General features: G+C 39.1%; 1 protein-coding gene across 2 annotated transcripts; it reads left to right on the forward strand.

Moving 5' to 3' along the window:
- The first annotated feature begins 9 nt into the window (after positions 1 to 9).
- Positions 10 to 25,642, forward strand: maco1b (macoilin 1b). Of its 2 annotated transcripts, none has more exons than XM_007238572.4 (11): positions 10 to 570; positions 6,629 to 6,770; positions 7,911 to 8,037; positions 12,892 to 13,015; positions 13,826 to 14,004; positions 15,074 to 15,680; positions 18,687 to 18,845; positions 18,971 to 19,153; positions 20,423 to 20,543; positions 20,672 to 20,846; positions 21,969 to 25,642. In XM_007238572.4, the coding sequence occupies exons 1-11, from the start codon at positions 491 to 493 to the stop codon at positions 22,169 to 22,171; spliced, it is 2,100 nt and encodes a 699-aa protein (XP_007238634.2). In that variant the 5' UTR covers positions 10 to 490; the 3' UTR covers positions 22,172 to 25,642. The 2 variants fall into 2 exon arrangements, with proteins under 2 accessions (XP_007238634.2, XP_007238635.2); XM_007238573.4 differs by having other exon boundaries at positions 15,077 to 15,680.
- The last annotated feature ends 566 nt before the right edge of the window (positions 25,643 to 26,208 follow it).

Raw genomic sequence — 26,208 nt, forward strand, 5'->3', positions numbered from 1 at the left:
CGATTGGTTGGGAGAAACGTCGCTCAAACGAAAAAGGCCGTCTGTGCGGTTGTCAGTCGCCCTATATATCCTTTCTCTGTGGAGTCTCGACAAAACAGCGCTGTGTTGCTTACGGCTGGTGGATGGAAGTGGCCGGCCATTGATCAGCCCGTCTGACCGCCTGTGGAAAACGGTGGCTGCGGTCAGATTTGGGGCGTTTGGGTGAAAGTAAACGTGTGTTTGAGCGTGTTCCCTGCGTCGAGAAGAAGGGAGAGGGAGGGGGAGTGAGGGATAGAGGGAGAGGAGGGTCTTCCACTCAGTCTTTTTATTTATTTCTTTGTTTCCAGTTGGGGGGGGAGTGAAAAATAATAATAACAGCCATCGCTGTTACAGCCGCCGAGCTCACACAGGGACCCTCCAATGTCGCTCCGCACAGCCGGAGACGGAGACGTGGCCGCTGCTGCGGTAGGCTGTTGAAGAGAAGCCGAAGCAAAGAAGGGAAAACAGGAGGATGAAGCGGCGCAATGCGGACTGCAGCAAACTCCGACGGCCGTTGAAACGGAACCGAATCGCCGAGGGGATCTACAGCAGGTAACCTGTGTCTAGCTAACCTATGTAGGAGAACTGTTAGCTGGAGGTGGGTGATCCAGGTCCAGTGAGTAGAAATCCATCCCGGGATTTGAAACACCCCAGTGTTCTAACAGCATGAGCGGTGAGCTGCTGCGGAGTGACCCCACAGTTGGAGCGAAATGAAATCCGGTGATGGATTTTAACGTTGTTGACCCGGACTACCCGCCTCTACTGATAGGTTAGCTAGCTTAGCTAACATTTTCAGCTTAGCCGTGTTAGCGCTGCGTTAACGTTGCATTTTAGCTAAGGCTAGGCTAGCGCTGAGCTAAGCTAAGCTATTTTAACCACATCTACCCATATCTAGCTACGCCTCTGAATGTGTATTTGTATTAGCTAACCTTAGCTAACTAAGCTAACTAACGCTAAGTCTAACAGTTTCTGGACCTGTATCACCCAGGGTAGCTAGGTAACTAGCTAGTTACGTTAGCTTAGCAGTGTTAGCTTGCTCTACCGTAGCGCTGCGTTAACGCTGATTTTTTTTTAAAGATAGCCGATTTTATCAATATATAGCTGCCTATTGGCGACTCTAAACATGTGTTTTACATGTTTAAGTGGATTAAAATGTGTTTTAATGTTTTAAATCAGTTGTATTTATTAGCTAGCAATATCAGAGTGAGGTATTGTTGTTGTATCTCTGTTAACAAATGCTAGCTCAGTGTTTGAGCAGAATGACAGTTAGGTTAACGTTATAGAGCGAGTGGAGCTGGCTGTGAAAATGCCAAGCAGCCATCCATCTCTCATGGCAAAGAACATTGAATAAACGTTGTTTTTTTTTGTTGCTTGCATTATTTAATACTATCATTTAAGGTTGATTATAAAAAACAACCTTTATTTAACATTACTTAATAGGCATGATAGGTTAGTTCTGGAATTCTGACATTGAAGCAGACATTGTCAATATATTATAATAATAGTAATAATACTAATAATAATTATTATTATTTATTCATTCACTGCGTGAACACTGTACAAGCTATAAGAATATAATGTAATCATGATATACATTTATTTACTTAGTCTAATACAAACAGTAGCTAACGGTTACATATCAAACCATAACATTGAATCAATGTTAAATCAGCATAAAACCAATTTGCTCAAATGGGTGAATTCTGACATTAATTATCAATATGCATCACAATAAGCATTTTAATTACTGTTATATGATTTTTAAACCCATGTTTCAATATGTGATTTAGGTACAGCACCAGTCACAGATTAATGTTCATGTCAAGGTGAATTAACTATTTGGCACTTAAATTGTTCAGAAATTTGCAGTTATTCTTGTGGCTACAACGAGAATTTTCAGAGAAATAATGTCTTACAATGAACACTCAAGGTGTTATTAAAAATAATTAAAAGTATTAGTATTTGGGCTCCTGCCATATTTAACTTGGCATAGAAGAAAAAAAAACAATGGCTGACTTAGTCTAGATTTTGGCTTTATATGAATCGATATTGAATCATTTAAATCCATGATGATTGATTTTAATTAAATATATATATATTTTTAAACCTACACCTGACATCTAACCATACCCTGTTCACAGCTTAATTTGGGTAGGATTTTAGCTTAGTTTTTTCATCTACAGTATTGTATTAAAGATACAGCTGCCACCACCATGCTTCACTGATGCCATTTGTTGAGGAATGAAAAGTGCTTGATTTGGGCAAAATTTTTGTTAGCGTGTTTTTGTTTCTCTGACCGTAAAACGTTTTGGGAAAACATTTTTACTTCATTGCCATTGCCTGAACTGGCAGCAACAATACATGCTTTTTGAATTATGCTTGTACATCTATAAATATACATTGGTCCACATCACTACATAACTTGGAAAGAATGTACTGGCATTTATGAGGCATTATTTTGTCATTTATGTCTTTTAACTTGATGTACAGTGTATAATATAATATTTACTCTTGCACAGGCTACATGACATTTATCAACGTCTGTCAAATATAGGGACATGCATATCATCTCACAGTGTGGCTCCCCTGCTGAAAATCCAGCTGACAATGCCAAGCAGCCATCTAACCTTACCCAGCTCACAGCTCAGCTTATTTTGGGCATGATTTTAACCTGTATTTTATATACCACATTGTAACGACCTCAGTTTGAGCCCTGTGTGTGAACTTTGGGCAGGTTGCTTTGGGTTGTGTTCTTCGAGACACACCAGTCACAGCATGTTAGTGTGGTTTTAGTCAGATATGAGGTTGATGCAGTTTCTCTCATTAGCCTTTAGCTACTGCTGTTATGAGTGCGTGCCCAAATGCAGGACCCTGGATGACTCTTTGTGATTTGTTTTTTGTTATTATATAACAAAAAACATTTTTTTTTGTTGCAAATAGCAGTTGCAATTAAAGCTAGACTATATGGCCGAAATTTATATCAGAGTGTATTTATCAATTTCAGTCGATATGATGCAATTCTGATATCTGTATGATCAATGTGAAAGCAGTGTGAAATATATTTAACAAATTTTGCTGTTATTGAAACATTGTCTCTCGATATATGGTCTTAAGTTATTGAATTATTGCCCAGCCATACTTCCAATCCATTTTTTAAATAATGTGAATGTTATTAAAGGTAGTTTAAGGCTAGCTTATATAAAAATGAATACATTGTAATAAAAATGTAAAATACAAAAAAAATGATTGAAATCAGATGGAAAGCCTGAATAATATTGGTTGCCAAATATTCAGTGCATCCTTATCCGCCTTCAGTCAGAAACCAAGTATCTGTTTTTGCCACGCATTTTAGAGGTTAAGATAAAATATACTTGTCCTGTAAGATATAGTGTTGGGCAGTTTTTACCATTTATTTGTAGAAAATGAGAAATGGCTGAAATAACAAAACAATGCCGAGCTTTCAGACCTCCAGCTTGGTTTGATGGCCTGTGATGATCCATCTTCCTCTTGATTGAGGTTTTCAATTTCAATTTAAAATCATGGAAAAACACTATTAAGTGGTCTTTTATTTCTTCCAGAGCTGTATAAATACACAAACAAAAGATCCTTGCTGGCATTACCTTAAACAAATCAGTATATAAAGATTTGTTGTAGGCAATGCCAGCAAGAATCAATAATCAATAATCTGCCTTCAGGAATTCTCATATTGACGCCTGTGTGACCTTTATGGCAGGGATACTGTATGTTACCTTCTCTGATTTCTTCTGTTCATTTAACACACCGTTTTTAGACTTTGACCCTCACACCTAAGGAAGCTTTTATTGATCTTTTACTCTTCCTCAGGGACATAAACCTGTGTAGATAGTCTCCTTTTGGTGTTTTTCCTTATTGCTTTAATGATTCACTTTGTCATTCTTAGTTATAAATCAGATGTGTTTGTATTATATCAAACACATATACAAGTTTTTGCTGAAATGTAGATTTAGGTGTATTGATATCAGATATATTGACTTGGTATCTTCATTTACACATTTACATTTAAGGCATTTAGCAGACGCCCTTATCCAGAGCGACTTACAATAGTGCCACCAACTAGGAGTTCTGATTCTGGCTGTTGGTATTGCTCTAGTACTATAGCAGTGTAAACACAATGTACATATTTGTACATATGTTATTTTAGTTCCCTTTTCAGCTAGACAATAGTTGCACTAAAGAAATTTGCATGTATCAAATGTTAGGTCTGGTAGACATCTGCAGTGGGGTTCAAAATACAGATAAATTCAATGCAATTCATATATTTTAGTTTTAACATTGTACTGCAGTGTGATAAATAGGGCCAAAACTGACCCTTTTCCTTTTTTCTTTGTTTTAACAAAATAAGTTGTTAATGGGCCTTGGTAATATCGCAATAATATATCATCATGACTTCAAAAACAGCAGTTGCAAAATACAATGTAAAATATCTCTTAACTCTAAGAAAAACACATCTGCCTCAGTAGTACTATTCTAGTCTTGAATGTACTTAAGCAGTGCACTTTTAGCTTTACTTGTACCACAGCAGTGCAACTAAAGTCACGTGTGAGAAAAAAAGAAAAAAGACAGTTTGGGAAGAGGTAGGTAACTCCATACTGTGTGTAATAAGTGATGCTGGTGTCTGCTGTGGCTGAACAAGTAGCAAAAAATGCCGACCACCATTCACTAAAATAACCATTCTATATTTATTATTTTTGGTAAAATGTTTGATTAATGGTAATAATTATTTCCAAGCACTAGTGTATATATACATAATACACATAGTAAACAGTATAAATATTACAGTCTCTGTATTTTTGGTTGTATTTATGCAGTAATTATGAATTTCTGTGTACCAATCGCCAGGTTGTCCAATTTTTTATATATTTATGTATTATGCTGATCTGTTTGCGTGCAACCCCTTGGTTTGCCTGTACTGTTCTCAGTGGAACTGTAGGGCAGGGTGTCCTGATACCAGTGATGCACATAACTATGTCATCAGTCTGGATTGGTGGGTCAAAGGCAGGTTCTTCTCCATGTGCTGACACCACACCTGTGGAAGGATTACACTCTGTAGCTTTTTGTCAAGCTTATGTACCATGGTGTAGAGATCTGCCCACATCAGACATTACAAAGCACTGTGTTCCTCTGGGTGATGACATCTATAATATTATTCTAGAAATAGCAAACTACAGCGTACAGCACATCATGCACAATAAATAATCCAGAATGGCTTGGAATAAAATATTTTATGGCCTACACCATGGCCTGACACGCCTCCCCATAAATGTAATTATGCATCACATAGGTGCAGATCACAGCAGCTGTTCGCTGAGTGTTGTGTTCCCACCTTCATATTCCTTTCTTCACGTTTCTGCCTTTTTCGCCAACTTCTGTTTTGGCAGTTTAATTGTAGAGCTACTTAGACAGACCAAAACGCAGTAATAAACTCGCAGACGAGTAGGCTACTCTCACACGCTGCGCTGGTATAAATCAGCCCCAACGGTTCGTTTCCTGTCTGGCACTGTGGTTTCTCTCTGGTGAACAGTACTACTTTGTAAGGAACAAGAGATGCTGTAGAATATTGCGTTCTTTTTCTGTACCAGTACTCAAAGCAGGGCTTTATTCATTTTAATAATGCAAACTCTAAATGCAAAACAGCATCTGATGTTTCCAATGTATTTTCTGATGAAAATATGATGTATGCATTATTAGATGTTTGCGCTGGCTGAGGTGCTTGACCAATATTTTATGATGTATGAACTTATTGCTAATTGAAGTCTAGATGGGGAGAATGTTGAAGGCGACTGCCTAAATCAAGAATTTGCATTTTTCTGAGAAATATAACAATAGGAATATCTACTTCAACGCATGGCATGTGAGAAGTACAATATATATATCATCAATATTGCCCCAGAAAACTAGACTGAACTATGAAACAAAAGATCATGTCCAGTGGCTTTTTTTGGTTTGTTTGTTTGTTTATGGTCTTTGGAAGATAAAGAACACTGCACCCATCAATATTATTGATGGGATTTCTGATGAGTTGCTTTGTCAAGCCATAAAAAGCACTGTCCACTGTGGGTGGTAATTCTTTTTATGATGTATTCCTCGTGCACATGTCACACTCTAGACCGAGGACTGTTAAATGGCCACACAATTTATGACATGAAATATCATAATCCTATCCATATACCACTACCAGGCCTCACTCCAAACTCTCCAATTCAGGTTGTCTTGCCATGAGCACACTGATCAGTGATTTTCCTCACTTACAAGATAACACCTGACAACTTAAAGGTACAGGTGTGGTCGTTTCCAAACTGTGCCCTGAGGCAACAATTCATGGACAGTTTACTTACTGTCCAGTGACTTGTGGCATGTCACTCACTGTACATTTCATCTATACAGCCTAGTTGTTCTGGATTTATAAAGCATTACTGAATTTGTTTTTCTTTTTTCTCCATTGCACTCATTCATAATTCATATGGACTACTTGGACAAAATAATTCAGGTGTTTTATTTAGTCTTGTTTGTGTTACAGTTGAATTATACTAACTGCTGTATCTGTCTCTCTCTCTCTCTCTCTTGTCCTCAGTACCTTTCTCTACCTGAAGTTCCTGTTTGTGTGGGCTCTGGTGCTGCTGGCAGACTTTGTGCTGGAGTTCCGGTTTGAGTACCTCTGGCCCTTCTGGCTCTTCATCAGGAGTGTGTACGACTCCTTCAGATACCAGGGCCTGGTGAGCATCTCCTGTTGTCTGGTTGTGTGTTCCATCTTCTTTAGTCAGTGGGCAGTGTGCTCAACGTACACTATCGCAATAGATAGATATTGAAGACCCAATCCCATTTCTCATTTAAACCCACATCCCTTGTTTTTGAGTGTCCTCTTTTCCCTTGAAACTGAGTTATGTGACACTTATTTATTTATTTATTTATGTATATATTATTTATCTATCTATAATTCCTTGATAACAAGAAGCTAATGCTAGCTTTTCTCTGGGGTTTTGTTTAAATGTTCTAGTTTCACCAAAAATGCAGCATTCTTATATATTCTAAATATTCTTTGCTTAAAGGAGAACTCTGGTGTGAAATTGACTTTTGGTGTAGTAAAACATGACAAGAATACTAACCTTTGTTGAATAGCCCACCTCTCCTCTCCCACATCTTTCTGAGATCCAGCAATTTTATTCTGTTTGTTCAATCACCCTTTAGACTGGGTGATATGGGGCATATTCTTGCCCCTGCAGATACTTTGCTTTTTACACTGTCATCTAGGCTCAAAGTAGCTCCAGACCTCATTTGTAGAATCCAGAGAGCCCTGACATTTAAAACGAGGCATTACGAACTTTAAAAGTGCAGAAAAAGTTGATTACAATCACTGTTTACAACCCGTAGAGGTGTAGGGTACGCTACAGGTAACCTACTCTGGAGTTCTCCTTTAAAGGGCCATGTACCCCTAATATTTCTCCCTACGCATGAACATGCAAAACAGAGGGGTAGGGCCAAAGAGTGAAATGGGATTGGGTCTTAGCATCTCAACGTAAACTTCATTCATGTCATTCATTATTAAAAAGAAGTCAATCTTCTGACATAGCTGTGGCATTTGAGAGCCTCTTAAACAAACTGTACAGCTAATAATACTTTATTGTGAGCCAGTGTCTCAATTTATTAAATTCAGTTCATCTTATCCTCTACCCCTGTACCCATCAGTTGTAAAATGTAATATTGCGTGATGTTGCATGATCACATTAAAAAGCAGAGAGTAATTACATCCTTCTCAAATCCATTTGGGATCAGTGTTGTTTTTGATATGCTGTTAATTGGACCCTCTAGCTGATAATCAGATCAGTAATACTTCTTTCTGTCTCTTTCTCTCGTAGGCTTTCTCAGTGTTCTTTGTGTGTGTGGCGTTTACATCAGATATCCTATGCCTGCTCTTCATCCCAGTGCAGTGGCTGTTCTTTGCTGCCAGCACGTACGTGTGGGTGCAGTATGTCTGGCACACAGGTAAGACCAACACACCTGTAGCTCTACTTTTAACCTAGTCTTGGGTTTACTTTCATTAAAATTACATTCACACCGCAGGTAAAGTGACCCAAATTAGATTATCTATTTCATGTGACCTAAATCAGACATTAGCCTGAAAAGTTCATGCTCCTAAACTGACACGCAAAAGAGCAACGCTTAATTTTATGCTTCTGATTCATCTTCTCCAGCGTCACTGGACAGTTCCAGTAACTAACAGCTGTGCTCATTAATAAGATCGCTGTTTCATTTGACACTGCATCTAGAAACAAGGGGTGGTTGTGATACAAAACATTATTAAATCTTATTTTGTTTGGGCGCCGAGTGGTCCAGCAAAATTGGCCCTGCTCCCTCTGGGTGGGTAGATGGCGCTCTTTCCCCACATCACTCCTATGGTGATGTCTGCAGCACAGGGCGTCTGTGAGCTGATGTACCGGAGCCGAGTCGCTGTGCTTTCCTCCAAGCACGCTGGCTGCTCGGCAATGCTGCATCGGCAGCAGCTCGAAAAGAAGCGGTGGCTAACTTCACATGTATTGGAGGAGGCATGTGTTAGTCTTCACCCTCCTGGTGTGTTGAGGTATCACTAGTGATAGGGGGAGTCCTAATAAATGGGTTGGGTAATTGGCCGTGTAAATTGGGGAGAAAATGGGAAAAATTACAAATAAAATTATAAAAAAAACAAAAAATCTTATTTTGTTTGAACAGAGACTGCACCCCAAATATTTGAGACCTGCTACCCATTATGAGGCTCCCACTAAAACCTTACTCACTGCAGTTATCCATTTTCAGTTCTGTTCATTCATTTAGTTTTTTTTCTTGATGTGCAAAAATGCACAAATTCTGATCTAACTGACCAGAATTAGTTGCACAGCTGGGTTTTGGATCTGTATTTTTTTTTTTATTCTATTCTAAATATTAAAGTGTCCCAAAATGTCATTCAATGCATTTTTTGTTGACACTGCCACACAGATAACACATCTGTCACATATGTTGGAGAATGGGCCACTTTACCTACTATATAAACAAATTGTTGAGTTCATAATTACTGGTTTGCTGTTTTTCACACACAAGTGACAATAAGCTCAGTAACAGCTTTTACACATAGCCAAACGTGCTGAGCACGCGCTTCAGGGTCTGGTGTAAAAAGCGCTCGTGCTAAAACCCGTTTTGTGGTATCTCTAGAGTTGTTTAGAAACAGATATGGTTTAAGGGCGTTTTAAGTATTGCAAACATAAGCCAAATCTAGGCAGTCGTTTGTTAAAAGTGACAGCAGTCATTAGGCAAGCGCCTTCTGTTTAGCAATGGCTGTGCAGCACACCAGTTTCACTCACACTGTCAGTCAAAAAGTAAACTTTATGCAGAGATTAGTATCAGTGCACCCAGACACATGGTGTTTTCTGGATTACCACTGCCAGACCAGTGTGAGGTTATCTGCCATCTAATCAGAAGCTCTGTAGCAGCAGACTGTATAATCTCACTTTGTATTGAGGATAAAGTTTTTCTGTTCTACCTTAAATGGGTGTTTGAGAAGCTGTAGAAGTACTGTCTTTAAACAGTCCTGTTGAGGCTTTGTTGACATTGAAAATGACAGTGTCTGATCTCTTAAAGCTCTGGTTTGGAGCGTGAGTCTAAATGATGCACCTTTTAATGGTAGAATTGAGAATCGGAATAAGAAACTGCCAAGCAATGCTCTGTTTAGAAAAGATCCAGGTTACACAGGGTTCTAGGGCTTGACTTTAGTCCTGTTTGTATTGGCTGTTGGGCACAATATTATCTGGAAACCAGTTTAAACACAACACATCTAAACATTATGTATTTTTCTTGTATTGCTGAAGCTTATAGCTGAATACAGAACAAATAAGACTGATTATTTTATTGATTTATGATCAGGTAGATAATGTAATGTAATATTCTGAATAATATAAAAATGACAGAACAGTATGCTGAATAAAATTAGCTACAGATAAGTCTGGTCATAACTAGTTTTAACTGAAAGCAACATGCTAACTACGCCAAGTTTACCTCAATCTACTTCTTGTTACTCTGTTTTCCCACTGTACTGAAACCTTGCCAAAACCTGAGGTTTGGTTCATGATTTGTACTGCCACTAGTTTCACTTCCTCTGTTCAGTTGGTCTATTTATCAATTGTGTAAATTATGTAAATTGAGGCTTATTATAACATTTCTACATAAAATGTTATAATAATTGTCATGTTACTTTTTTTGGCATTGCAGTTGTGTTTGGCAGTCAGAGTAAAGATCATTGATCTCCTGCAGTTCGAGTAATGCTGTATTTTGGCAGAGTTGTTCTGAGCTGTAAGTAAGAGAGCTGGAGCTGAGGCAGCAGGACCCAGTAGAATAGAGCTGACAGTGCTTGAGGTGATTACAGTACGGGGTGCTGTAGGTGATGCAGGAGATGTGGGACGCAACAATGAGGGCCAGCTGCAGTCAGGAGGAGGTCTCAGAATAAACAAGGCCATCAACAGGACCAATTTTAGACAGGGGGAAGTGGTGAATAAGCTTCAGGACAGATTCTGGACAATCGGAGTGGTGATTAGGACCATTTACTGTCAAGGGGAGGTCTCAGACCGTGATAAGGACGAACTGCTACGGCCAAAAAATACCAAGAAGTGTCTCAGAACATGTACGCTATATTGAAAATGTATTTACACGTACATCCAAATACAGTGATTTAATTCAGGGGTGTGAGTTTTTGGGAAATACTACCAATTTTGCGGGACCAGTTTGGGGACGGCCCCTTCCCATTCTATCATGACTGTGCCCCAATGCACAAAGCAAGGCCAATAAAGAAATGGATGAGTGAGTTTGATGCGGAAAAAATTATCTGGCCTGCACCTCAACCTGATTGAACGAAAACTTTAGATATGAATTAGAACAGAGACTGTGAGCAATGCCTTCTCGTCCTATTGAGTCTCGTCCTATTGCTCCTAAATTCCCATAAACACACTCCTAAACCTTGTGGAAAGCCTTTAACGAAACGGTTAACCAATATGAAAAACAGGCAAAGTGTTATTCATATATATATATATATAGCAGGCTGCTCCCTACAACAATCACATCACATACAAATCACGTATATGTATATTTTATTTCACTGAAGAAAAAGTGTAACATATGGAAATCAATGTATTGCTGGTTTTAATGCTAAGGAAGGAAGCACTGCCCCTTTGCGATGTTCCAAAATCCGACCCTTCCTTCAGCTCGCTGCCGACTGTTAGAACATCCTCCTACATACGTCTTTCGTGGGTGTATGGTAAACAAAGCTCAGACTGAATTTAGCTTTTTGAATGCATCTCATAAGGCCATGTGAAGGCAGAAAGTTGCCAAAAGCAACCCACTTGCCAAATCGCCCTGCTAAAGCAAGCACATGTTCATTTGTCCAGTTTACCAGGCAGTGCATGCTCAATTACATCACATCTCTTCATTGATTGATTGCTGCGTTGGTGGAATGCTGAGAATTGAGTTTGTTTTGAGGTGTTTTAATGAGTGTGTGACAGTGATGTTTCTTCATCAGTCAGTGGAACTGCAAAATAGACGTGTTAAACGTCTTATAAGCCTTTAAACTGAGAAAATTGTGTGGATGAAAACTGCTATTGCAATATTTGATACATCAGGCAGTGCATATATAGCCATAGGTTTAGAAATAGAATATATATAGATATATGCTGTTTTTATGTTTAAGTTAAGATGTTTCCGTTCATATCCATAGTAATACAAGATTTTATGAGGCATAACTAGATTAAGCTGCAATTTTGATAATTGTAGGTTTAAGTACGTGTTTTCTTAGCTGTATTGTTTGAATAGAAAAAGGTTTATATATATTATCATTGAGTTAATGAATGGTTCAGCCTAGTACCATTAGTACACATACAGGGAATTCCCTTCCTAAACACACAAACACACACACACACACACACACACACACACACAGGTCTCAGTTATTGACACGCCTATTCTGTCAGCATGACGGAGCATTGTTTGATGCCTTTGTCCACACCTGGGCTGGGTCTCAAATGACTCACTCAGCCTGATCCTTATGAAAAGCTGACACTCGGCTATGGCATGTGCGGCCGAGTGCAGCTACATCCATGTTTATTACATTGTGCTTAATGGCAGCTGCCATCCATCCACTCACTCAGCTCAGAATGTAATTTACAACTGACACTCCTGAACACTTCAGTCCAGTATACAATTTTTCATTAGATAAACTGGTTCGTTAGTAGCTTAACTGGGAAGGTGACTGTTTTGACTGGAAGTTCTGTGTCGACCCCACATATGGATAAGGTCAGTGATGCTTCCCATATTGGTTAAGGGGTTAAACATGGGTCCATCTGGGTTGTACACTGCATATGAGGTCTATATATTTATTACCCAGGTGAGATTAAGGTGTGCTCAAACAATGGGAAGCTTAGCTGGGCTCCAGCAACACAAATAAAACACATGTACAAACCCACTCAGAGCTCATGCCCACCTGAAAAACCTACCTTGCCCACGTTCTACCCATTTGAGCCCTACACAGGCATGCTGGCTGGGCTGGTTGCACTAGAGGTTGAAAAAAAATAATAAAAAGCTAATAAACAGCTCCACCCTGATGTGGGTGTGAATGTGTGGGTGTGCATCACTGTAATGATAAACATTTCATGAAGCTAACCCTTTAATTATTTTGTATAAAACCGGTAAATTGAGTATTTATTGTTGTATTGTTGAAACAAGGTCTCTTGTTTTTGTTTTTTCATATTTTAATAAACACTTATCATGGTTTTAGAGGTGTTAAATCACATTCATACTAACAATGTCATTTTCTGTCTTTTGCAGAAAGAGGTGTGTGTCTCCCCACTGTGTCCCTATGGATCCTTTTTGTTTATATTGAGGCAGCTATAAGATTTAAAGATCTGAAAGACTTCCATGTGGATCTATGTCGTCCATTCGCAGCACACTGGTAAGACATATGTTTAAATACTCATGTATTAACTGTCAGATTAATGTGCTGTGTCAATCATACTCAAAAACATACATAGTGATTATTTTACAAAGGGGCATCATAATGTTATGTCTCCCTTTTACATTTTAAAAAAAGTCATAGTACAGACATGACTAGCATATTAGGCAGTAGGGGTGGGCAATATTATATCGTATACAATATATCGTGACACAGAAATATCATGATATTAAAAATCCATATCGTGAAAATAGGGATGTTCTGTCTTAAACCTAGTCTATTATTTACTGTGAAGCTATAGGTGTATTTATTGTATAATTGTTTTAGTTTGCAATTTATATGCATGCACTAAATATTCTGCAATATTATTTGCTGCATTATATTATTTTATGCTATATTATTTATTTTGCCACATTATGATTATTCTGTTATACTATTATACTATATTCCTGAAATTAATGGATTATTTTAGTTTTCCTATATCGCCAAGTATATCGTTATCGCAAAAATACCCTGAAATATCATGATATTTTTTTAGAGCCATATCGCCCACCCCTATAAGGCAGTCATTTTACATCTGCATGGTGGAACAGCAGTGTTTAAAATCACCAGCAGCACTGCTGTGTGTGATCCACTCACTCGTACCAGCACAACACTTACTAACACACCACCACCATGCCAGTGTAGTCACTGCCGTGCTGAGAGTGACCCTCCACCCTTATAACAGCTGTTTGTGGTGGCGTGTAAGTGAAAGTGTGCGCCGATCAGTATAAACTCTAACTGATCTGCTGCTTCTCTCCTTCTCTGTAGTATTGGGTACCCTGTGGTGACGCTGGGCTTTGGCTTTAAGAGCTATGTGAGCTATAAGATGCGTCTGCGGAAGCAGAAGGAGGTACAGAAAGAGAATGAGTTCTACATGCAGCTCCTCCAGCAAGCCCTGCCACCAGAACAACAGATGCTGCAGAAACAGGAGAGAGAAGCAGAAGAAGGTAAGAAATAAAGGGAGGAAGGAAATGGGGATGCCATTAACAGAGCACAAGTTTTCATTCATTTTGCTCCTTTTTTACCACAATTCACAGTTTTGAGTTATTTATTGGACTCTTATTTATTGGAACTTTTAATTATCCTAGTAAACATTCCAAAAAACCACATGGTTGGGGATATTCACTTTTTACATACCGTCCTATCACGGCAAAACATCACCATGGTGTTTGACGTCAAGCCCTGGGGTAGTTTGAAAGTGAAAAATGATCAAATATAAAGTTTGGTTTGTTTACAGACTAGGTGAATACACATTAAAGTCAGTCATAAAGTAAATAGGAAACCACTTGTCTGTGTTGGACAGAGCTCAGTACAGCTGTTTTTAACAAACTAACTTGAGTACTGATGATAATCTTAGTTAAAAGTCTTAGTTAGTTAACCCAGCTAGCCATAGATAACTGTTAGCTGTTAGCTAATAGGCTAACCACTAACAGCACTGAATGCGTTCCAGCTAAATGAGATTAAAACCACACACAGAGTCAGGGTAATGATCTCGGATTTTTTTTTTAAACACATTGTCCAGACTCCTTTACCTTGAACATCTAACATGGGTGGGTCCTAAGTTTCTTCCCCCTTATGGCTCTCTCTCACACTCCCTGCATTGAACACAGCAGCTCTCGGGCATTCAGGAAGGATGGGCAGTGGAGGATGGGCCTGCAATAAGAGTTTAAATAAATTATTTTTTGTTCAGTATAATTTGTCCAGTGTTTTATTCATTCTGTTAAACACCAAAAATGCTGTTTTTTATTTTGGCCAAATATATTTGGTTGCAAAATCTACTGTTCATCTCTGTTGTATATGTATAGAGTTTTCCCTGCTTTTCTCTTTTACTGACAAGCAGCTTCAGTTCAGAATGAGTCATTTATAACGGAGTGATCCAGCCCTCGCGAAAATATATTTTAGCGCACTAACGAACACGGTCTGTCGTCTATCCACTGTCTAATCGTTCCAGCCTTTTCTGTGTCTGTCTATCACACTTCCAGTCTCTCACTAATCTCTTCTTTCCTGCTTTCCTAGCAGCAGCCAAAGGCGTCCACGACGCCGACTCCCCTCCCGTAGCTCAGAACGGCTCGGCCGGAGGCAAGAAGCCCGCGTCCAGTACGTTACCGGAGCTGGAGTACCGGGAGAAAGAGCGAGGCAAGGGCGAGAGCCGGGAGTCCAAGAAACAACACAACCAGAACCAGAACCATCACCACAACAACAGCAGCAGCAGCAGCATCCTGCCAGTAGTGGACTATAAAGCTCAGGAGCTGGAGTACATGGAGAACCACGTTAGCAGTAAGAGACTGAGCGGCTCCGAGCTGCTGGGCAGCACAGAGAATCTGCTCCTGAAAGAGGACAACTCTTCATCCTCATGCTCATCATCCTCCTCCAACTCCACCTCCTCAAAAAATTACAAAAACGCCAGTGGCGGCGGCGGCGGGGCCGGTGGGAACTCTTCGCCCCGAGGGCACGGGACGGCCAACGGCAGCGTTCCCTCCTCCGGCGGAAACTCAGCATCCTCGTCCTCAGGAAAGGGCGAGAAGAAGAAGTGCGGTGGTGGGAAAGGGGCGGGGTCTCACCGAGATCCTGTGGAGAACTGCATCCCCAATAATCAGCTCAGCAAACCCGAGGCGTTGGTCAGGTATAACGAGCATCCTCACAGATCTTATCATATCTCATTTTTATTATGATTATTATTATTTTTATGTATAAATATACATCTGCACAATCCAGTTCAGGGTTGCTGTGTTAGTAGGGTGAGCACAGAAGCTTGGGCATCCCGTTCCCCAGCAGGTTTCAGCTCTTTAAGGCCAGCTGTGACACGAAATGTTATCATATAATGAATTTTCTTACGGTATGGACTAGTGCTGGGCGATTATGGCCTAAAAAATAAATAAATAAATATATGTTTTTTTAAGTAAAAAAATTATTTTCGATTATAATTGATTTTCCCCCCTTACTAAAATTTAAACTACAGATGACAAAAAAAATGTTTCACAACAACTGTTTGGTCTTCAGAGGCTTTGGGTTGAGTAGATCAATGATTCAAGACAACGTTTAACAAGCCCCTGCATTTATATCACTTGATGGCCTCGTGTACACACACCGCGGACAAACTCACACACTGACGGACACTGGAGTTATACTAAAGAATTCGGGTTTGTGACTGAAAATAGAGAAATAACGCACTAAACGAGTCACAGAAGGAGAAAATCGTGAAAATCGCCCGGCACTAGTATGGACAGTATTCTTTGTTTTTTTTTGTTTGTTTGTTTTTTGTTTGTTTTTTTGAAGGCATATCAAAGACACCATCAATGTTTAAAGAATAGTGACTCAACTATGCAAGTAGTGTGAAAAATCCAATATGTTAATTTTTTTTATGCACTGATGAAATCTGAGATCAGAGATGGACATCATTTATCAAAAGAACAAATTCATCATGCTACAACAAAAATATTGTCACATTGCTCAGCTCTGTCTGAATTACAATAGCAAAACTGTTAAAAAGTAAAAACATATAGTTCACATATAGTATCAAATTGTTCCAATTCTTTTTTTTTAATGACAAATGAGCAGTTAAAAGTACACATGCTCAGTTCTCAACAGACTATGTTTTATTCTGAGGCTGTATGGCTGTAAACGTGCTGTTTAAAAAATGCACCTCTGGCAGGTTTTCTGCATGTGAGGAAGTGTGTGGTTTGAGGCTGATGAAATCTAAACCCAGTTAGTGCTTCTTCTGTCTCACACTTTCAGCTTTTCATGCTCATACTAATCTACAGATGAACAGTTCTTAAGTGCTAGTATGTTTAACTTCATTAAATGCTTGTATGTGTTTGGATTTCAGAGAGTCTCTCTCTATAAAGTTTCCACCTGTAATTTTGTGATTTACATTAGTTTGTTTTTAGTGATTTACCCATTAGAACCTGTATGTAAGCCTAGACGTCACTAGTCCTTTACTCTCAGAACTACAGTTTTATAATTATCATCAGTTTCATTGGCCCTAGAGTAAAACCTTGGGGAACACCACAATATATGCCAACCTTTATCAACCAGCAGTCACCAACAGTCAGTTTTTGCATTACAATCAATAGCTAAATAAGGTAGTGAACAATGTAGTTCACTGATTGGCTCTCTTGTTGTTTTCCTCTGTCTAAATCCTGCTGAGATTCTCAGTAGAAATGGTAAATTATTCAATCAAACAAATTACCACTCTAACTTACAGACTGCACAATGTGGGGAAACTCCACACAACAGGTGAAAAACAATTGGAGAAAAATATAACAGAAAAATTTTGGATTGCACGTCTGGCTTACTGTGTGTTCCTGTGAAATGGCTTGTCAGTGAGTGATTCTTGGAAGTTTTAGTTTGGTCATTGGTGGTCAATGGTCTACAACGTTTGAGAAACGCTGCTCTAGCTAATATGGATTAGCTTCTGTTTTCTCTTCTTTCTTTCTTTCATTTTTATTTTTATTTTTTTGAAGTTTAATACATGGTTTTAATGGCAAAAATGCATAAGTAGTGTAATAACTGTAAGCTCACATTTTACTTGCAAGGCAGAGATGGGGTGTGATGTACGGGGTGTGATAAATGCCCGTTTGACACCTCAACCTCAGTAGAGTAAATATAGCACAAAACGAAAGCAAAGCAGACAAAAAGACAACCACAATCACCATTAGCATTGGACACAGATGGAAATTGACTTTCGCCTTTGTTCGTTGTGTATTGAGGTACTTGTAGGAGAATTCTGGTGTGAAATTGACTTTTGGAGTAGTAAAACATGATCAAGAGTATAAAGAGTACAAGTACAAGAGTATTGTTGAATAGCCCACCTTCTCTCCCGCAACTTTCCGAGATCCAGCAAATTTGTGCAGTTTGCCCAAACAGGCAAGAATTTTTAATGGGTTTTAATGGGGCATATTTTTCCCCTGCAGATACATCGCTTTATCGAGGCTCAAAGTAGCTCCACACCTTATTGGTCGAATCCGGAGAGACCTGATATTTTAAAAAGAGCCATTAAGAACTTTAAAACTGCACAAGAAGTTTATTTAAACCACTGTTTACAACCTGTAGCGTAATCTACATCGCTGCCGTCTTAAGGTTGTAAACTGTGTTTTTTATAAACTTCTTGTGTAGTTTTACAATATCACACTGGAGTTCTCCTTTAAAGACACATTGAAATCTGATTTGTGAAGAGGTGTCTGTACAAAACTGATTGTAATAGCATTTCAGGATTTATGAAAAAAGCTGGAGACAATCTAGATATTGTCAAAAATCAGATTTAAGTTTGCAGTGTGAACATAATTCTCCTTAGTTCTTCTGGATCTGACTTCTGTATTGTATCTTAAATCAAGTTTGTTAAAACATGCTTGGATTATCTGTGATCATTTTTCTCTGGATTGACTCAAGATCCAGTAGACTTTTTATACTGGTAGCTTTAGTGTGTTAGCATTGTCCAAAATCACAGCATAGTTTACACAGAAGAGAAAAAAATGATACACTATGCTGTCTAATATTAATTTATTTGTATCCATGTAAACTAAACTCAATTTCCCACTCTCACAAATGTATTTTACATTACATGAATGAATGAATGAATGAATGTAAATGAATCCTCCAAGAGTGACCTCTCCATTTGTCTCGCCGCCAGGCTGGAGCAGGACATAAAGAAGCTAAAAGCTGACCTGCAGGCGAGCAGGCAGACAGAGCAGGACCTGCGCAGCCAGCTGGGCTCTCTGGGCAGCTCGGAGCGCAGCATACGCACTGAGCTCAGCCAGCTCCGCCAGGAGAACGAGCTGCTGCAGAACAAGTAAGACCATCATCTTCCTAACCAGTTAAATAATTAAGTTAAAGTGGATTTTATTAGAATTGTGTAAAAGACGTCCAACATGCAGTATGACTGATTTTATGTAATTTACTCTGTGTGCATGTTAGGCTTCACAATGCTGTACAAGCAAAGCAGAAGGATAAACAGACACTGGGTCAGCTGGAAAAGCGGCTAAAGACAGAACAGGATGCGCGAGCAGCAGCAGAGAGGCAGCTGGCGGAGGAGAAGAAGCGTAAGAAGCTGGAGGAGGCCACAGCAGCCAGGGCTGTAGCTCTTGCCGCTGCTTCCAGGTAATCGTTTTTTATCTAAAACCTCAGAATAAACATCTGGATTAAACTCATGAATTTATCCTAAAGCAGTAAATTCAGGTTGCTGCTGGAGGTTAGAGTGGTAAAACCATCCATAGGCTGGCACTGCTGCATCGTCACGCAGGTGATAATCAGTAATAAATGAGAAAGAGTGAGTGTGTGAAATGGCTACAGCAGTTAAATTTCGCTGAGAGAGTTTTCTAACCTGCCCATCTTTTTCATGTTCTCTCGCTCTCTACCTCTCTTTTGCTCTCTCTACCTCGCTCTCTCTCTCGCTCTTTCTCTCGCTCTCTACCTCTACCTCTCTCTACCTCTTTCTCGCTCTCTCTCTCTACCTCGCTCTTTCTCTCGCTCTCTACCTCTCTCTGCCTCTACAGAGAGAGGCATATATATATATATACTATATAGTATATAGTATATATATATATATATATATATATACTCGTGCGTGTGTGTATATATACTTGTAGATTTTAGATAACTCTGTTTATGCCCCTCTGGCTGCATAAGCCAAAATTAAGTCCAGAATTCAGTATAGAGTGGAACTTTTGTATATACTGTTTATACTAAATATAGCACAAAAAGTAAGGAAATTTGTGTTTGGTTTAAATTATTTATTTGTTGTAATAATGCTTCTTGGCAAAAAATGAAGCTACATTTGTATGGAATGTGCATTTGTGGGATGAGCAGCAGAGCTGAGTATATAAATTTGCCAAATCCTCTCTGCCATTTTTGCCATTGACTTGTTTGGTGTCTTTGTCTATATCCACTTTTATATGAAACTTTGCATTCGATTTGGAGATACTGGTACCAAGGCTTAATCCATATAATGCCACAACTTGATTTTGCAATATCAGCTTGAAGTTTTCCTATCGTACTGGCCACCTCAGATCAGTCAAACATGGCATGATGCTGATTCTTGGAGCAGACACCTACTGTATCAGGGCCCAGGCTCACAGGTGCTGCACCTGGAGGAACCAGGAGTGTCAATCGCACCAGAAAAATAAGCTTTTAGATTTGGCTTTTTTTTTTATTAACGCAACCCACATACTCATCTCTGCTCCTCATCCCAAAAATACATGTTCCTTACAAATGTGGGACCATTTTTTTTTTTTTTTTTACTTTTAACAGGCTGTCCAATGGTATAAGATTTATGTTTTCTTTCAAATTTTCTTTCATTCCCTTCCAGCTGTTAAACTGGCATCTTTGTGGCTAATAAACTGTCTGTCTGTCCTTCTGTCTGTCTCTCAGGGGGGAGTGTACAGAGTCTCTGAGGAGGAGGATCTCTGAACTTGAGACTGAGTGTAAGAAACTCACGCTGGACATAAAGGTCAAAGAGGACCAGATCCATGACCTCGAGCTCAAAGTCCAGGTACACGCTGCTTAAACAGGGTCAGAAAGGTCCCTGTAGTGTTTATATAACCTGTAGACACTGCTGCTGTTGGCTGCTCAGTACACCACTCAGTCTTCTGTCTGTCTGTGATGCTTTGTCCCCCACAGGAGCTGCATAAGTATAAAGAGAATGAAAAGGACACAGAGGTGTTGATGTCAGCCTTGTCAGCGATGCAGGATAAAACCCAGCACTTGGAGAACAGTCTGAGTGCAGAGACCAGGATCAAGCTCGACCTCTTCTCTGCTCTCGGAGACGCTAAGAGACAGCTGGAGATCGCACAAGGTCAGTACCTGAACGCAGGAGCTGTAAAATGCTGCTGTTTAAAACGTATTCATCTGCAAAGTTTTACTGTTTTACAGAACAAGGCAAAAAAGAGTTTAATGCATGTCAATATAATGTGTTTTTCCCCAGTTTCAGGCCATTTGTATTGGTAATTTTTTTAGATGGGCTCAAACAGTATAAAGAGCACCTTCTAGGCTCAGGAAATATATATTTAGACAGGGTACATCTTTAAAGGTGCTGTATATGTATGTAAAATATTTCCTTATGGTTTACTTAATCCTTGGGATGTTTGCACACTGGAAAAACACCAGCTATTTGTACTCAGCCTTGATTTTGTAAATGGGAAACAAAAAGTCTCTCAGAACAAGAAACACAGCACTATTCCATACAATCAGCATGATGGCTGTTTATTAACATGCTACTCACAGAATTCTGGTATTCTGTTTAGGCTGTTTGACCACTCTTCTTGAATTATTTTGGTTTTAACCAGGGCTGGACAGTAATTGAATATCATGCATTACAACAACACTACTATTAAGGCATGATGACCTGTATCACAGACGGTGGCGTTTATATTATTCATATCGATACTGGAATTCTGTCATATCAACCAGAATTGAGATATGTATAGTGGTGTTTTGTCATACAGCTGATTTGAGGTTTTAGGTTATTTCATCCACTTTGTACAAAGTACAAGTTCCAGTTTTTGGAGGCCAAACTGCACAAAGCATGATGCTTCCACCACCATGCTTTACAGCTGGTACAATTATGAATAACGGCAGTCCTTTGCTTGGTGGTTTCTTCTCAGTTCATTGTGACCGTGTATAAACAGAAACTGTAGACTGTGGGACGTTTAGATAAGCATAAGGTCTTGGCTTTCCCATTAAGACCCTCAGCCTACTTTAACGATCTGTTAAAAGTCTAGTAAAAGGAGATCACAGTGCATCACTGCACCACTTCTGCTTTTACTCTGACATTTTTCACACCGCAGTCACCTTTAGGCGTCTGAGCTGAGTCCTCTGCGTGAATGTGGATCTTTGTTGTAACATGATGGTGAAGTGGCTTTTCTAAAGGTTTGCTTGATGCAAAGAAATCTAATGCATGTTCCTCTTCTGCTTTCAGGTCAGATCCTGCAGAAAGACCAGGAGATAAAAGATCTGAAACAGAAGATCGCAGAGGTGATGGCCGTCATGCCCAGCATCGCTTATTCTGCAGATACCAGCAACATGAACCCGGTCGCCCCCCACTACTCCTCCAAGTTTATGGACACCAGCCCCTCCGGCCTGGACCCCAACGCATCCGTCTACCAGCCCCTCAAGAAATGAATGCTCGCTCCAGCTCACAACTCACTGATCATCAATCTCTCTCTCTCTCTCTCTCTCTCTCTCTCTTTTGCTCTCTCTCTTTTGCTCTCTCTCTCTCTTTCTTAATCTCTTTTTCTCTCTCTTTTTCTCTCTTTCGCTCTCAGTGTTCAGTTTTTCTCTTCATAGGCCCAGATCCGGCCCCTCTTCGGCATGTCTGAGGCTCAGAATGTTTTGGGATTTTTTTTCCTTCTACTGATACTTTTCACCTGGTCAGAAGGATGTTGTATTGTGTGACTGTATTTGTTGTAGTAAAAAAAATCAGAACAAAAACAAAATAACAAAAAAAGACTTTTAAGGGACATCACCCGTTGAGTAGGAAATTGCTGTTGTTTTTTGTTTTGTTTTTGTTTTTGTTTTTTTTCTGGTAAATATCTAGAAACCTCACAGATGTTGGCGTGCGTTTTTTTTTTTTTTTTTTTTGCTCCTCTTCCCCCCAAAATTGTCCCTCTACATCATTTTGGCCTTGAATCTTTAATTATTCTAATAATTTAATATATATTTTTTGTATCTCTCCCTAAATGAGAGAAAGGGGACTCTGGTCTCGGGTCTACAGCAGAAGGTCCTTCAAGCTGAAATGCTTTACAGATTATTCCTGACTTTAATTCACTCTTTAAAAAAAAAAAAAAAAAGTTATTACAGCATCTATTATTGTAAGGTTTCTCCAAACCTCCTTGAAGTTACTGCACGTACATGAGGCATCTTTTGGGATTCCGTGCCATATAGTTGACAGAAAAAAAACAGATTTGGAACAAATTGGAGCAAATTTGCACCTTTTTCTGAAAAATTAAATTCTTCATTCTGTTACCTCCCCTCAAAGCACAGCAGCGCCAGTCTAGCCGTTTCGGACTCTTGACAGTCAGTCATAGATAACCAGTGCCTTTAGACAGGACCTCATTGGTGGAATTGAATGAAAGGCCTTGTCCCCTTCTTAAGCCTCAAGCCACTTGTCCCCGTTTCGATCCTATTCCAACTTATTGTTTCAGAACGCCATAAAAGAATTCCCCTAAAAACAAAACAGAAAAGATTCAGAACCATATATTGTTATTGTTACAGCGCACACCTTTTATTAGTTTGATTCGGTCTCTTGTTTACATCTATTTATTTTTGACGGACGTTGCACTGTTGAGTCAAACTATGCTTGAAATGTAGCTTAGAAGGGAAACTAAAGAAGTACATTTTGGTGGATTCTGTGCAAAGTTCCTGTACATGTGGAAGAAGAGCATGTGAGACCTGATTACTCCTGAAATTCTGTTCTGTTCTATTGGCCAGTCAATTCTCTGTATCTGACAAATGCTAACATTTAGTCCAGTGCCAAGTAGCTAGGCCTATTTTTTTTTTTTTTTTTTTTTTTTTAATTGTCCAGATTTGGATGACTAGGACTACGAGCTGCAGCCCTGCTAGCTTGTGTCGGAAACGGCCGACGTAAAAAACGTTGAATCGTATTTTCTAGTTCAGTGTCTTGGTAGCTGAAAGTTGTTCGATGTTGCCACACGGTGGCGCCATTGTGCATAGGAAAAGTATTGGGACTCTTTTGTGTTCTCAGTATTGCAGAGTTCACTTCATGCATAAGAACAGAGTGTTTAAGAAAATAATGTCTCAACCAGAGCCGACAGTCAGCCATCTTTCCCAGACCAGCACGGCTCCCCACACGGTGCTCGGTTATTGTCCACGAGGTATGTATTTGTCGTTGTTAAATATGAAGCAGTTACTGGTATATACTGTCTTTCAATGTTAGTAACTATTGCAACATTTTAAGGTGGAAACAAATATTTAAAAAAATAGTAATAACTTATTGCCCACACTTCTGTGCAACAAATTACGACCATAGTAATTGCTCAGTTAGCTGAAGCAGTGTATTTAGTAGAAAATAACTAGAATGTGGAAAACCTCAAGGAGTTCATTTATTAATATTTTCCATCAAAATCAGTTGTATTCTTTCACAAAGCTGATGTTGTCCTACATAATTTGCTTTCCACCTTTATTGCTGGAGCAGTTATATCCTGGCCTCATTCTATTCTAACTTTCAGGTCCACCTTAAACTATGCATTAGTTATGTTCTGGCCCTTTTAGATCATCCCAGATATCAGTTGCAGTTCAAAGGGTGCGTAGTTATATTTTGGCCTCATTAAATCATTAAATTTAAGGAACAGTTTTATCCTTTCCCCCTGAATTATCCAAGTAATCAGTTCCACCTTAAAAGTTTTATAATTTCATGCTTCACCTGAAACAGTGTAGCATTTATATTCTTTAAGGCTTAAGTAGTTCAGGTTTTGTTCCACCTTAAGTGGTACAGAAGTTTAAATTGTGCAATTCTTAAGAGGATCAGATTATTAAGTTCCACCTTAAGTGATTCAGTACTCATCCTACCTCCATTTAATCTATATTCTAATGTTTAGTTTCATCTTAAGTGGTGTATCGTTTAGTACTGCCACTTTAAAATATTGATTTTAAAGGTGCATGAGTTATAATCTGAAGTCTTAAGTTGTTATTATTATTAACTTTTGTTTCCACCTTAAGTGACGTACAAGTTATTTTTTGCCAACCTTAAATTACTCCACATTCCCCAAAAAGTTCCACCTTACGTGGTGCAACAGTTTTGTTGTAGTTTTCTAGTCATAATACACCCACTAAGTGGAAGTTGACTTCTTAGTCTTGAAAAATTATTTTTTGAATTTTCAGTTCCACCTTAAATGGTACAACACTTTAGTCTCTTCAGGACTACAGGCTTTAGCTCCAGTTGTAATCCAGCCACAAGAGCCTCTTATTCTTTATATGCTATTTAAGGTGGACTGGAAATTTTGTTTTTGTCTGGATCTCTCACCAGTTTTAGGCTGAGGTTTAATATGGATGCGAAGCTGAAACTTGCAGAACATGGCTCTTTAAATGTTCTGCAGTTCTGCAGACTTATCAGGAACATTTGATAGAACCACAATCTCTCAAAAGCTGCTCGATGAGTTCAGACCCCCAACCAGTTGCGCTGCAGGTGCTGGAGTGGTTTCACTGGTGTTCCTGGAGAAGGGTGGTTGCTGCTCGGCTCTGGGTGGGACGAGGTTCTCGCCCATCGTTGGTATTACTGTTTCAGTGCTCTGAGATCGGATTAGCCCGAGTGAGTCCTCCGTGGTGTTGTGTAGTGATCAGCTGTGGTTTTGAGTGTGTGTGTGTGTGTGTGCGGGTGTGTGTTTAAGTTATGGTGCGAGGGAGACCCCTTAAAGACGGCAGTGTTTGGTCCCCAAAGTGTTCCTGAGAACGGTGATGTCACGGCGCGGGCGTGGGAGGTTCTGGTGGATCAGAGGTTAGGAAGCTGAAGGAAGATGGCACTCGTTTGTGTTCTTTGCCCGACGTCACTCTCCCTCTTCTGTTCTTCTCTCTTCAGACCGTGGCTGCATTCTCACTCTGTGAGGTTTTTCGAGGAATAAAACGTTTTTTCTGGCATTTTTGAAGTTCTCGTCTCTTTTTTATTCTATCTGGTAAAGAATGTCTCAGTCAGAACACAAGCTTTTACAGTAAAGCAGTCAAATAGTGCAAATGGTCACATGTACAGACTGCTTTACTCTTATCTTTATTAAGTTTACATGCATTTAATAATCCAATAATTGCAGAAAATTCGATTTTGACAGTTATATGATCATCATTTTTACATGCACATAAAAATACAATCATGCATTTAGTCAGAGTTTTCCACAAAACTGAAGGAAGAAAGAAATATTCAGAAAATACTTCAGGTCCCGTGCATTTTATGTTTGTGAAATCTGAACTAAAACCTGTTTAAAAAAAAAAAAAAAAAGAATTTAAGCAATTTAGTTTAAAATCTCTACAGTGAGATTTATAACAAAGATATTGCTTGTTTTGCTGATGTACAAACCTTCAAAATGTGCTCAACTTGTGCTCAATTTTACTTAATTTTCTAATTCATTTTGAAACATTTCTATTGGTTTATTCGTCGGTAGATTCTAAAACAATATAATGAAAAATATGCAGATTGACATTTTCATATTGAA

The sequence above is a fragment of the Astyanax mexicanus genome, chromosome 7 (assembly GCF_023375975.1).
Source record: "Astyanax mexicanus isolate ESR-SI-001 chromosome 7, AstMex3_surface, whole genome shotgun sequence".
NCBI classification, from domain to species: domain Eukaryota; kingdom Metazoa; phylum Chordata; class Actinopteri; order Characiformes; family Acestrorhamphidae; genus Astyanax; species Astyanax mexicanus.

Excerpts from the sequence above, each read along its gene's own strand:
- maco1b (XM_007238572.4), top strand. The coding sequence starts at position 491 with ATGAAGCGGCGCAATGCGGACTGCAGCAAACTCCGACGGCCGTTGAAA. Across the intron at positions 8,038-12,891 it reads GCAGTATGTCTGGCACACAG|AAAGAGGTGTGTGTCTCCCC; the intron begins GTAAGACCAACA and ends TGTCTTTTGCAG. Across the intron at positions 19,154-20,422 it reads GCTCTTGCCGCTGCTTCCAG|GGGGGAGTGTACAGAGTCTC; the intron begins GTAATCGTTTTT and ends TCTGTCTCTCAG.